The sequence below is a fragment of the Impatiens glandulifera genome, chromosome 5 (genome assembly GCF_907164915.1).
Source record: "Impatiens glandulifera chromosome 5, dImpGla2.1, whole genome shotgun sequence".
NCBI classification, from domain to species: Eukaryota; Viridiplantae; Streptophyta; class Magnoliopsida; order Ericales; family Balsaminaceae; genus Impatiens; species Impatiens glandulifera.
In genome coordinates, this window is record NC_061866.1 from 5506499 (window position 1) to 5520969 (window position 14471).

The 14471-nt window shown below is 31.5% G+C and overlaps 1 protein-coding gene across 1 annotated transcript; it reads right to left on the minus strand.

Annotated features, from left to right (window-relative positions):
- Positions 1 to 418: 418 nt before the first annotated feature.
- LOC124939797 (ankyrin repeat-containing protein At5g02620-like) lies at positions 419 to 3430 on the minus strand. Its single transcript, XM_047480244.1, has 4 exons — positions 3328 to 3430; positions 2634 to 3203; positions 2257 to 2550; positions 419 to 1628 (listed from the first exon to the last, which is right to left on the minus strand). Exons 2-4 carry the CDS (start codon positions 2932 to 2934, stop codon positions 637 to 639), a joined length of 1587 nt encoding a protein of 528 aa, XP_047336200.1. The 5' UTR covers positions 2935 to 3203; positions 3328 to 3430; the 3' UTR covers positions 419 to 636.
- Positions 3431 to 14471: the final 11041 nt, after the last annotated feature.

Here is a 14471-nt window from a genome sequence, read left to right on the forward strand (position 1 = left end):
ATAGACCTAACTTATTAGTGTGAAATTATTTTTCACAAAGGAAAATTAATTAATTGATTTTCTTCTTGTACGAGACAACGAATTAAGTATGTAATCCGTTAACACACTTAACCATTTAACCAGTTAGAGCTCGAATCCAGGAACTTAGGATTGATATTCACCTCTTATTACCGCTAGGCTAGAAGAGAGGATTAATGTCTCTATAGTAGAAAAAAAATAGATATTTTAAAATAATTAATAAAAGAAAGATAAACACAAGATTAAAAGAAAAATAAAAATAAGTTGAAGGACACCAAAAGATATAACCTCAAATATTGTTTGCTTGAATAAATGATAGAAAAACTAAGATAGTAATTTTGCATAAGAACTTATATGAAGCTTTCCTTGAAACTAAGAAAAATGATGAACATAGCTCAAATTCTAAGGCAATTAAGAAAAACAGTTTTTTTTTTCATTAGTGTAAAGAGTTAATCGATGATTTTTTAACATTTATTTACATTCTCCCCGAGATTAACTGATTATTTTGAAAATAGTAACCAAAGCTTGAACCTGAATTCACTTCATTACCAACATTAGTCTCGTGCTCTATATCACTTAGTTAGACAAGTCTTCCCGAGATTAATTGAATGTTTAATCTCAAATCGCATAGACATTTGTATACTCATTGTTATGAACATCCAAATCAGACAATGAGCGCGATTGCGACTTACTGCCCCTTGTCGACTTTCGAACGCTCCTCAAGTTGTAACCTTCTATCCGATGCATGATTACCCAATAACACAACGTCCCAAACGTAACCATCATTATAACCGCACCAACAAATGTCGCTCCAACCGCAAACAACCTCTGACCATCTCCGACAACAATATAACACAACGCTAGATAAGCCACCGACAAAAACGCGCAAGCCAACCACATTAGTTTGTTAATGAAAAACATCATTTCCTTTTTCGCGTTCCTCTCCACAGCCACGACAGACGTCTGAATCACGACTACCGCCAATGATATGAACAATGCGAACGAATCAAACAAGAAGAAAACTGCGAACGGGACTTTCGAACCAATCCGGGCTTCTCCGAGGGATAAACCGATGGGAACGGATTTAGGATTGTCTTCGTATTGACCGGGGACGGAGAAAATCGCTGCGAAAGTTACGGTTGCGATCAGAACCGCGACAACCGTCGTCGAGTTGACGGCGTTATTGAGTCCTTCCTCGTGCATTTTGTTTAGCCTCTTGGCTATACCGCGAACTCGCCTTCTCGTTTGTCGGGTGTGTTCGAGCTGGTTGTGAACCTCGTGTTTTATATCGCTCACCGTTTGTTTCAGCTCTCGGACTCTAACTGTAATCGTCTCCCGTGGTTTAATAGATTCTGCATTTGGGACGCCGTGCTCTTTGAGAATATTTGTAATCTCCGAATTCCCGACTTTCTCTGCGGTGTCAAGAGCTGTTTCTCCTGATTTGTTTATTACGTTTGTATCGATTGATTCGTGATTAAGTAACGTTTTTACGATCTGAACACGACCCTTTCTCGCTGCTATATGCAGAGGACCGTTGCCTTTTCCGTCAACCATTTGAAGTAAAACTGGATCTGAGTTAATAAGTTGGTTTACCAATTCAATACTTGTACCTGTTGAGAATATAAAATGAGCATAAAGGCCTGTTGTTCCCATGGAGATAATGAACCTATAATTAGATTCTAGGGAAATTTTCCAACGAACAATTTCATTGAAATCTTTCAATTTCGTATTTTACTATCTATTCACAGATGGGCAACCTCTTCTATTTTGGTTCATTATGGGGATGTCTTATCAATACACAAACAAAATGTAGGAATTGAGTTCAAGTTTTCCCTACCCGGCCCTTCTCGTGGACTCTTGACATATACGAAGGGGAGTGCGGTTCCTTTGATAAATTCCTAATTCTCTATCTCGGAGATGTTTGAATTTTTCAAAACTCCATTAACATGTATAAAAGAATGGTATCTCCACTCGATCAAGCTCTTACATGCTAACAATAATACTAACTTAAAATAAGTTACAAAAAACAATTTCATTATGATTGTTAAAAATAGTTGATCCAAATTTTTTTATGTAGCTTGATCTAAAAATATATCAAAAAACCACTTTTTTCACCTAAAAAAGTTTCATATAATTTAATCACACAATAACAAATGAAAACAAAATCACTTTTACTTTGACAATTTTCAAAAGGGATTGTATTTGTGAACGTAACAGAATACTAGTTTTCAACTGTACCTTTCACCGCCATATGGAGAGCAGTTTGGCCTTTCTTGTCAATTCTTGTTCCGATTCCTGGTTCTTTACTTAAAAGGGCTATAGCAACGTTCAAATGTCCATTTCTAGCAGAAGAATGTAAAGCGGTTTTCCCATTGCTTCTAGCTATAGTAGCCAAGCCACTATTTCTCTCCAAAAGGAAATTTACAATTTCAGTATGGCCTTGTGATGCTGCTGTGTGTAATGATGTTCTGTTTGATTGATCACATGTTAATGAAAGTTCAGGAAAAGCCTCTGTTAAGACTTTCAATATACCTGTCATAATAATAACAAATGAACTAGGTAAAAAATGTCATTTCATTCAAAAGATTCAAAACCATTTGTAGAAGAAAACATACCTAAATGGCCTTGTTTTGCAGCAATATGAAATGGATCATAACCATTTGTAGCTTTAAGAGAAGCCATTTCAGCATCATAATACTTAATCAACTCTTTGACTAGACCAAAATATCCACATTCTGAAGCAACATAAAGAACAGTTTCACCTGATTGATTCTTCATGGACAAAAACTTCCTTAGCTCATCAGATGAACAATCAATCAACTTTTCCAATACAAATTGTAAATCCCCTTCTCTTGCTGCTGAATGCAAAGGGGTATCATCACGTTTCCTAATCATCTGCTTCTTTTTGTTGATCATCAAGCTTTGATGTTTTACCAGAGCTTCAATAGAGTGATAGAACCGTGATTATTCAAAATCCAGTGTTTCTATGCAGACCCATATTCCAATTTCAAGATAAAGTTAATTATAGTGGAATAAACTTTTTGGGGTTATTTGTTTATTTAGCTAAGTGACAAGTTCTTGACTCAACAGCCGGCTGGAAATTTGTTTTCTTCACACAGAAACCCACTTAATAATTATCCGGTCAAATATTCAATCATCAACGTGGCCTCAATAATAGGCAAAATCTGTAAAGTTTTAAACCATTTCAAGGTAAGAACCCTAAAAATTAAAGACTTTAACTGGAAAATCAAAAGGGTGAACTGAAATAAGATTCATGGATCCAAATTAATCAAATCATGAAATACTCACATGGATAATATAGGATTCTTTAACTCTTCGAGTATTGCAGAAGAAAGTTCAAACAAGAGGCTCTTATAGGCGAAGTCTGGGATAATTTTAGAACATGAAAGCTGAACATAATTTTGTTTCAACCAATGAAGAAAGGACTGACATTCACTAGATAGATTGGAAATCTATATATATAATGATGCTTAATTTTTAAAGTGTCCGGATTGCCGGGTCGAGAGCTGTGGTTAATTTGGATATTTGGGTCGGATTATGGGTTGACCCGTTTTTAAATTTAAAACGGTTAAAAATAAAATTAAAAATTCTAGAGGCATGTTTCGAACTTGCAACCTATCAAAACAAGTACAACTCTTTAACCAACTAGGCTACAAAGACTTTATATTTTAAATTCAACACCAAATTTGATAAACGCGGGACGTTTTAATATTAATATAAGTTCAACTTTTTAACTAACTAATCTATATATATATAATGATGCTTAATTTTTAAAGTGTCCGGATTGCCGGGTCGAGAGATGTGGTTAATTTGGATACTTGGGTCGGATTGTGGGTTGACCCGTTTTTAAATTTAAAACGGTTAAAAATAAAATTAAAAATACTAGAGGTATGTTTCGAACTTGCAACCTAACAAAACAAGTACAACTCTTTAACCAACTAGGCTACAAAGACTTTATATTTTAAATTCAACACCAAATTTGATAAACGCGGGACGTTTTAATATTAATATAAATTCAACTTTTTAACTAACTAATCTATATATATATAATGATGCTTAATTTTTAAAGTGTCCGGATTGCCGGGTCGAGAGCTGTGGTTAATTTGGATACTTAGGTCGGATTGTGGGTTGACCCGTTTTTAAATTTAAAACGGTTAAAAATAAAATTAAAAATGCTAGAGGTATGTTTCGAACTTGCAACCTAACAAAACAAGTACAACTCTTTAACCAACTAGGCTACAAAGACTTTATATTTTAAATTCAACACCAAATTTGATAAACGCGGGAGGTTTTAATATTAATATAAGTTCAACTTTTTAACTAACTAATCTATATATATATAATGATGCTTAATTTTTAAAGTGTCTGGATTGCCGGGTCGAGAGCTGTGGTTAATTTGGATACTTGGGTCGGATTGTGGGTTGACCCGTTTTTAAATTTAAAACGTTTAAAAATAAAATTAAAATTGCTAGAGGTATGTTCCGAACTTGCAACCTAACAAAACAAGTACAACTTTTTAACCAACTAAGCTATAAAGACTTTATATTTTAAATTCAACACCAAATTTGATAAACGCGGGACGTTTTAATATTAATATAAGTTCAACTTTTTAACTAACTAATATATAATGATGTTGAGTAAATGGATAATTGGGTCGGATTGTGGGTTGACTCACTCATAAACTTAAAACGGTTAAAAATAAAATAAAAAATGTTATCCGTAATTTTTTTTCACTGTTTTTATATTATTATTTGTGCAAATGCACGGGCTAAATGCTTTAAACAAACTAATTAATATTTTATTTATCTTTCCATTCATTTAATATCAATCAATTTATTAAATAAAAAAAAACATATATATATATATATATTTTATCATTATATATTATTAAAATAAATCTTAATTTTTAAAACTTTTACCAAACAAATTTATTTAAATAATCTCATAAAGTATTTAAATAACCCTACAACTAGTTAATCTTGGGTTTTAATTGATTTTTTAAAATTGATTTTAATTTTAAAAAAAATATATGTATCAAGTCATTATTATTTTAACTATCAAAATATTTTATTTATTAATAAAAAATGTACCCTTATTTTATTTTTATTAGATTTAAATTTTAAATATAAAAGAAACATTTTAATCATTTTTTTTTGAGAACGCTGGGTTCCGCTGCTCCTATGGAGTGCGACTAATCTCCGAGAGTTAAGTACATAGCCCGCAAACACACTTAACCATTTAACCAAGCGCATAACTTGCCGCCCGACGGGCTCGAACCCAAGACCTCATGGAGGCCTGAGGGATATCCACCTCATGTTGCCGCTAGGCTAGATTTATCTTATACATTATGTTGAATTGTGATTAAGTTATTAACTCACCCGATTTTGATAATTTTGTTTAAATAATCAAAAAGGAAGAAATTATTAAATTGTGTTTAAATCATGAACCACTTAATTTTGATAAATTAGCTTAAATAATAAAAAGAAAAAGAAATTGTTAGATTAAAATCTTAATTGATTTAGAATAATTAACCTACTTGATTTGGATGATTGATGAAATGATTTTGATAATGAATGGATAAAACAAAGTATGTATATATATATATATATATATATAATTGTTAGTCATATCAATTATACAAATATATAAAAAGAACAGGCATTGTTAAGTCCTGAGTTTCTGATCGAACTTGTGTAGAAACTAACAGAAGAAGGGGTGATGTAGGAGTTTTTATTTCCAAAAATCCATAAATAACTCCGTGTCCATTTCTTACTGTCTTATTCATACTACATCAATACGCTTCAAATCTAGCGAGTTATTCCGCACTTGAATCTGATTCAAGAGCCCGCGAAGATTTATTACGAGAATAGAAACACGTCTTAACCTCTAACAAGGTTAAAACCGAATTGAAAGTTGAAAGTCGTTCAACAATACTCAACCCCACCAGTTGTTGTTGACACTGATCTCAACAAGTGGTATCAGAGTAAGGTTTTCTACTCTCTAAGCAACAGTCATCAGTATGTCTATCATTAACAAGATCCATATGTTCACAAAGGAAAACTATGATATCTGAAAGATAAGAATGCAAGTTCATCTGGCCGCTCAAGACGATGACATGTGGTATGTCATTACCGACGGTCCGATGAAAATCATGAAGATCAGCATAGCCACAACTACAAATGATGGTTCTCCTGAGATGACGGAGAAGCCAATATATGAGTGAACAAATGAAGACAAGGGGAAAGCCAATCTCGACAATGTGGCTAAGGATATTCTATACAAAATATTGGACAAAAATATGTTCAACAAAATTAAATCTTGTTCCACCGCTAAGGAGATTTGGGAGAAATTGACTCAAATCTATGAAAGCTCCTCAAATAAAAGTGAGGAAGAAACTGTGAACTGTTTCATGGCAGACGACATCGAGGTATTTGACTTCAACTCTGACGAATTTACGAGAGAAGATCTAACTTCTGCACTCAATGACATGGTCATTGAGTACAAGAAACTGTCAGACTCTTTTAATAAAATAAATTTGAAAAATAAATCTGACAGTACAAGATCATCATCTCAAAACAATGAACTTGAAGTTTTAAAATTAAATGAGCTCTCATTTGAGAATGAAAAGCTCAAAGAAACAATCCAAACTCTTTCTACTGAAAAACAAAGATTAAACTATGTGATTAGTTCATGGACGAAACCTGGAAATACTCTCAAACAACTGTATGAGCAACAAAAGCTTACCGGATGCAAATCCGGTTTGGAGTATGTTGAGAGCAACCCAGCTAAGTCCAACAATAAGTTAAACCCAGTTAAAGACAAACTTAAACCCATAAGTTATGTCAAGGGTAATTTAACTAACACATGAACTAATCACAGCAGTGATGACTTAACGTTAAAAGATGAGATTAAATATGTTAAGCCAACTAACAGTTGGCTCAAGCCCAAGAAGCGAGCAACCAGCTGGTCTAACAAACAAAACTTTGACAAAAAGTTAAAAGATGTTTATCAAAAATTATCTTTTAAAGGTAAGGGATTATCAGCTGGCAGAAAGACGTCTTCCAAGACTAAATCATACGCACCTCTAACAACTCAAAGTGGGAAATTCATCAAATAATCAAAGTATGAATTTCCAAGGGACTAATAAGACACGGACCCAAAGAAAATGGGTACCAAATTTGTTATTGTCTATGGATGCAGGTAAAACAACACGTTCAAATGGAATACCTCTCAACAAACCAACAAGTGACAGATATCTTTACAAAGCCACTTCCCGAGTCTATGTTTTCTCACCTTAGAAATATTTTAAGATTGTTAGATTACGATAATGCCTAAACTGATTAAATGATGAACACACCTGGTTTTGATAATATAGTTTAAATAATAAAAAAGGGAGAAATTGTTGAATTGTGATTAAATTATGAACTCATCTGGTTTTGATAATTTGGTTTAAATAATCAAAAAGGGAGAAATTGTTGAATTGTGATTAAGTTATGAACTCACATTGTTTTGATAATTTGGTTTAAATAATAAAAAAGGGAGAATTTGTTGAAATTGTGATTAAGTTATGAACTCACCTAGTTTTGATAATTTGGTTTAAATAATCAAAAATGGAGAATTTTTTTAATTGTGATTAAGTTATGAACTCAGCTGATTTTGATAATATGGTTTAAATAATCAAAAATGCAGAAATTATTTAATTGTGTTTAAATTATTAACCCACTTAGTTTTGAAAATTTAGCTTAAATAATCAAAAAAAAAGAGAAATTGTTAGATTAAAGTCTTAATTGATTTAGGATAATTAACATACTTAATTTTGATGATTGATGATTGTTGAAATGATTTTGATAATGAATGGATTAAACTAAGTATATATATATATAATTGTTAGTCATATCAATTATATAAATATATAAAAAGAAATCAACATCTTAAGTGGTGTAGTGATTAAGTGTTCATTTTATATAATAAAGATCGTGGGTTTGAATCTCACCTATGAAGACGCCTTAAAGTCAAAGGAAGTAAGCAGAACAGTGGTCAGAAGAAGCGCGTTCATACGCCTTCATCTTCCTTACTCATCGCCCGATAAACGACAGACTGCCACATCAGCACACTGTAGCAGCACCCGCCACATCAGCACACACATTAATCAACAGAATAATGACTTCCACATCAGCACAATGTAGCAACACCCTCCACATCAGCACGCACATTAATCAACAGAATAATACTTTATGTCAATATTCAGATTCGACCATTGCATTAAATGTCGTGCATCAGACGCCTTGCTTCAGTAGAAGACTGTAGCAGCGCCCGTTCATCTTCTTTACTCATCACCCAATAAACGGTAGACTGCCACATTAGCACGCACAATAATCAACGGAATAATGCCATATTCAGAACGCCATTCAAGTTAGTAGTGGTCTGAAGAAGGGCGTTCAGACGCTTTGCTTTAGCAGAAGACTGTAGCAGCGCCCGTTCATCTTCCTTACTCATCGCTCGATAAACGGCAGACTACCACATCAGCACGCACAATAATCAACGGAATAATGCCACATGTTAATATTTAGATACGAGCATTGAATATCGTGCATCATTTATACAAACCTTGCTACGATACTCAAGTGCGGCTACAACACTCAAGTAGAGCTACGCTACATCAGCACGCGAAGCTCTACAACACACCATCATTGAATGCAAAGAAGTTGTGACTCATATATATAAGTGGATCTTAATATAGAAGAAGCTTGTTGTTATTGCTGCTTATAAAAAGGATTACTCTCTCACTATCCAAATTGTAATTCATATACTTTGTATTCTCAATTAAGATAAGTTGAGAGAGAAGTTGTTGTGACATCTGTTAAGCATATTAAACGTTGTAAGTTGAACAGAGGTGTCTGTTCAACAGAGTGAGAGCTAGGAGTTCAGAATAGGCATTGTTAAGTCCTGAGTTTCTGACCGAACTTATGTAGAGGCTATACAAGTTAAAGTATTCTAGTATATCCTTCTGGTAATAGAAAAAGGGGTGACGTATGAGCTTTTATCTTCGAACATCTATGAACAACTCCGTGTCCATTTCTTATTATCTTATTCATACTACTTCAATACGCTTTAAATCTAGCGAGTTATTCCGCACTTGAATTTGATTCAAGAGCTCGCAAAGATTTGTTACGAGAATAGAAACATGTCTTAACCTCTAACCGGGTTAAAACCGAATTGGAAGTTAAAAGTCGTTCAACAATACTCAACTCCACATGTTGTTGTTGACGTCGATCACAACACAAAATCTCAAATATTTTTTTATTAAAAAAATAAAATATTAAAATCATTTTAAACTGAAGAGTGATATCATAATTATGAGATATTTTATCTTTTAAATAATAAATTCTAATTAAAAAAATGTGATTTTAAACCTTTTTTTTTTTTTTACTTTTATCACTACACTATCTATAGTTAGATTATTTTTGAATTATTATGTAGATCATCTAAGTTCATGTTTTATATTAATGTAATTTTATTACTTTATTTGATATATTTTTTTATGGATATATAAGGCCATATATTAGTGACTTTTGATTAAATAATATATTTAATTTTCATTATTCAAAAAAAAATTACATATTAAAAATTAAATTATAAAATAATGTCAACAAAAGCAAAACAATTAAATAAAAATCTAGGTGTTAAATAATATGACATAGTTGCAATAATTAAAATTCTAATGATGAAATGAAACAATCTTGTAATTTTTTAGAGCGATTCCAAAAGTCTGTAACGATGAGTGATCAAGTAGAGCAAACCAAACTAATCAATCAAACGTTGTCGGAAAATCTCTACAAAATATTTTGAGCGGTAATTAATTTTGTCCTTGACCGAAAGTTGGTAAGCAACGCCGAAAAATGTTATGTCAAGTGATAACTGATCATCAACATATATGATAAAAAAATGAGAAACTCGTAGAAATAATGAGAAGATATATGTAAGAGGGTCTCCGACTGAAAGATTCTATTCGGTGACTCTTTATTGGAAAATGAAAAACAACTTCAAATTCAGTAACTTCATCTCATTTGTTGTTAAAGAGGAGACAGATACAGACTCGAGAAAACATCACCAACATAATAAGAGAATGTGAGCAACAAATGATCCACCAAATATTGGGAGAATTATTCGATCACAAAAATTCAGGATAAATAATTCAACCCAGCTAACTAAGATACCGCGTCGAACAAAATACAACACTAATTCAAAATTCTAATGCTAGAAAAGTCATCGAGAGAAGAATGAATGTCTTATCAATCTCTTTACAATTTTTTATTTTTTATTTTTATTATTATTTTTTTTATAGAGAAGATGAGTATTTTCATTTTTTGATAGTATCATTTACATCTTCATTCATTTAGTATTTATTATATATTATGTTTGACTCATAATTATTTTCTTTTAGATCATATACTTTTTGAATTATTATAATTTTTTTTTGACAAAAGATAACTATTCACAAACTATAAAATATAGATCTTTAAGACAATAATAAATAAATATTTGACAACCTTTCTACTAAGGGAAATGTTTATGAGTTTTGCTAAATATTTTTTTAATAGAAATGAAAATTAAACCTTATTCTAAAATTAATAAATTAAATTTTTAAGTCAAAATAAGAAATCCAGTTGAGTCACTTTTCTAGAGACTCTCAATCCCTTAAATTAATGTTCCTGCTTTGACCGACTAAATAGAGGGAGTTTGAAATATTTTTTCATTTTTTTTAAAAATATTTTTTTAAGCAATCAAATTACTTAATTTAATAATTAAAATATTAAAATATTAAAATATAATGATGCTTAATTTTTAAAGTTTCCGGATTGCCGGGTCGAGAGCTGTGGTTAATTTGGATACTTGGGTCGGATTGTGGGTTGACCCGTTTTTAAATTTAAAACGGTTAAAAATAAAATTAAAAATGCTAGAGGTATGTTTCGAACTTGCAACCTAACAAAACAAGTACAACTCTTTAACCAACTAGGCTACAAAAACTTTATATTTTAAATTCAACACCAAATTTGATAAACGCGGGACGTTTTAATATTAATATAAGTTCAACTTTTTAACTAACTAATCTATATATATATAATGATGCTTAATTTTTAAAGTGTCTGGATTGCCGGGTCGAGAGCTGTGGTTAATTTGGATACTTGGGTCGGATTGTGGGTTGACCCGTTTTTAAATTTAAAACGTTTAAAAATAAAATTAAAATTGCTAGAGGTATGTTTCGAACTTGCAACCTAACAAAACAAGTACAACTTTTTAACCAACTAAGCTATAAAGACTTTATATTTTAAATTCAACACCAAATTTGATAAACACGGGACGTTTTAATATTAATATAAGTTCAACTTTTTAACTAACTAATATATAATGATGTTGAGTAAATGGATAATTGAGTCGGATTGTGGGTTGACTCACCCATAAACTTAAAACGGTTAAAAATAAAATAAAAAATGTTATCCGTAATTTTTTTTCACTGTTTTTATATTATTATTTGTGCAAATGCACGGGCTAAATGCTTTAAACAAACTAATTAATATTTTATTTATCTTTCCATTCATTTAATATCAATCAATTTATTAAATAAAAAAAAACATATATATATATATATATATATTTTATCATTATATATTATTAAAATAAATCTTAATTTTTAAAACTTTTACCAAACAAATTTATTTAAATAATCTCATAAAGTATATAAATAACCCTACAACTAGTTAATCTTGGGTTTTAATTGATTTTTTAAAATTGATTTTAATTTTAAAAAAATATATGTATCAAGTCATTATTATTTTAACTATCAAAATATTTTATTTATTAATAAAAAATGTACCCTTATTTTATTTTTATTAGATTTAAATTTTAAATATAAAAGAAACATTTTAATCATTTTTTTTTGAGAACGCTGGGTTCGCTGCTCCTATGGAGTGCGACTAATCCCCGAGAGTTAAGTACATAGCCCGCAAACACACTTAACCATTTAACCAAGCGCATAACTTGCCGCCCGACGGGCTCGAACCCAAGACCTCATGGAGGCCTGAGGGATATCCACCTCATGTTGCCGCTAGGCTAGATTTATCTTATACACTATGTTGAATTGTGATTAAGTTATTAACTCACCCGATTTTGATAATTTTGTTTAAATAATCAAAAAGGAAGAAATTATTAAATTGTGTTTAAATCATGAACCACTTAATTTTGATAAATTAGCTTAAATAATAAAAAGAAAAAGAAATTGTTAGATTAAAATCTTAATTGATTTAGAATAATTAACCTACTTGATTTGGATGATTGATGAAATGATTTTGATAATGAATGGATAAAACAAAGTATATATATATATATATATATATAATTGTTAGTCATATCAATTATACAAATATATAAAAAGAACAGGCATTGTTAAGTCCTGAGTTTCTGATCGAACTTGTGTAGAAACTAACAGAAGAAGGGGTGATGTAGGAGTTTTTATTTCCAAAAATCCATAAATAACTCCGTGTCCATTTCTTACTGTCTTATTCATACTACATCAATACGCTTCAAATTTAGCGAGTTATTCCGCACTTGAATCTGATTCAAGAGCCCGCGAAGATTTATTACGAGAATAGAAACATGTCTTAACCTCTAACAAGGTTAAAACCGAATTGAAAGTTGAAAGTCGTTCAACAATACTCAACCCCACCAGTTGTTGTTGACACTGATCTCAACAAGTGGTATCAGAGTAAGGTTTTCTACTCTCTAAGCAACAGTCATCAGTATGTCTATCATTAACAAGATCCATATGTTCACAAAGGAAAACTATGATATCTGAAAGATAAGAATGCAAGTTCATCTGGCCGCTCAAGACGATGACATGTGGTATGTCATTACCGACGGTCCGATGAAAATCATGAAGATCAGCATAGCCACAACTACAAATGATGGTTCTCCTGAGATGACGGAGAAGCCAATATATGAGTGAACAAATGAAGACAAGGGGAAAGCCAATCTCGACAATGTGGCTAAGGATATTCTATACAAAATATTGGACAAAAATATGTTCAACAAAATTAAATCTTGTTCCACCGCTAAGGAGATTTGGGAGAAATTGACTCAAATCTATGAAAGCTCCTCAAATAAAAGTGAGGAAGAAACTGTGAACTGTTTCATGGCAGACGACATCGAGGTATTTGACTTCAACTCTGACGAATTTACGAGAGAAGATCTAACTTCTGCACTCAATGACATGGTCATTGAGTACAAGAAACTGTCAGACTCTTTTAATAAAATAAATTTGAAAAATAAATCTGACAGTACAAGATCATCATCTCAAAACAATGAACTTGAAGTTTTAAAATTAAATGAGCTCTCATTTGAGAATGAAAAGCTCAAAGAAACAATCCAAACTCTTTCTACTGAAAAACAAAGATTAAACTATGTGATTAGTTCATGGACGAAACCTGGAAATACTCTCAAACAACTGTATGAGCAGCAAAAGCTTACCGGATGCAAATCCGGTTTGGAGTATGTTGAGAGCAACCCAGCTAAGTCCAACAATAAGTTAAACCCAGTTAAAGACAAACTTAAACCCATAAGTTATGTCAAGGGTAATTTAACTAACACATGAACTAATCACAGCAGTGATGACTTAACGTTAAAAGATGAGATTAAATATGTTAAGCCAACTAACAGTTGGCTCAAGCCCAAGAAGCGAGCAACCAGCTGGTCTAACAAACAAAACTTTGACAAAAAGTTAAAAGATGTTTATCAAAAATTATCTTTTAAAGGTAAGGGATTATCAGCTGGCAGAAAGACGTCTTCCAAGACTAAATCATACGCACCTCTAACAACTCAAAGTGGGAAATTCATCAAATAATCAAAGTATGAATTTCCAAGGGACTAATAAGACACGGACCCAAAGAAAATGGGTACCAAATTTGTTATTGTCTATGGATGCAGGTAAAACAACACGTTCAAATGGAATACCTCTCAACAAACCAACAAGTGACAGATATCTTTACAAAGCCACTTCCCGAGTCTATGTTTTCTCACCTTAGAAATATTTTAAGATTGTTAGATTACGATAATGCCTAAACTGATTAAATGATGAACACACCTGGTTTTGATAATATAGTTTAAATAATAAAAAAGGGAGAAATTGTTGAATTGTGATTAAATTATGAACTCATCTGGTTTTGATAATTTGGTTTAAATAATCAAAAAGGGAGAAATTGTTGAATTGTGATTAAGTTATGAACTCACATTGTTTTGATAATTTGGTTTAAATAATAAAAAAGGGAGAATTTGTTGAAATTGTGATTAAGTTATGAACTCACCTAGTTTTGATAATTTGGTTTAAATAATCAAAAATGGAGAATTTTTTTAATTGTGATTAAGTTATGAACTCAGCT

Coding starts and splice junctions, on each gene's coding strand:
- LOC124939797 (XM_047480244.1), bottom strand. CDS start 2,934: ATGATCAACAAAAAGAAGCAGATGATTAGGAAACGTGATGATACCCCT. Junction 2,551..2,633: donor TGCAAAACAAGGCCATTTAG/GTATGTTTTCTT, acceptor TTATTATGACAG/GTATATTGAAAGTCTTAACA. Junction 1,629..2,256: donor TCTCCATATGGCGGTGAAAG/GTACAGTTGAAA, acceptor TATTCTCAACAG/GTACAAGTATTGAATTGGTA.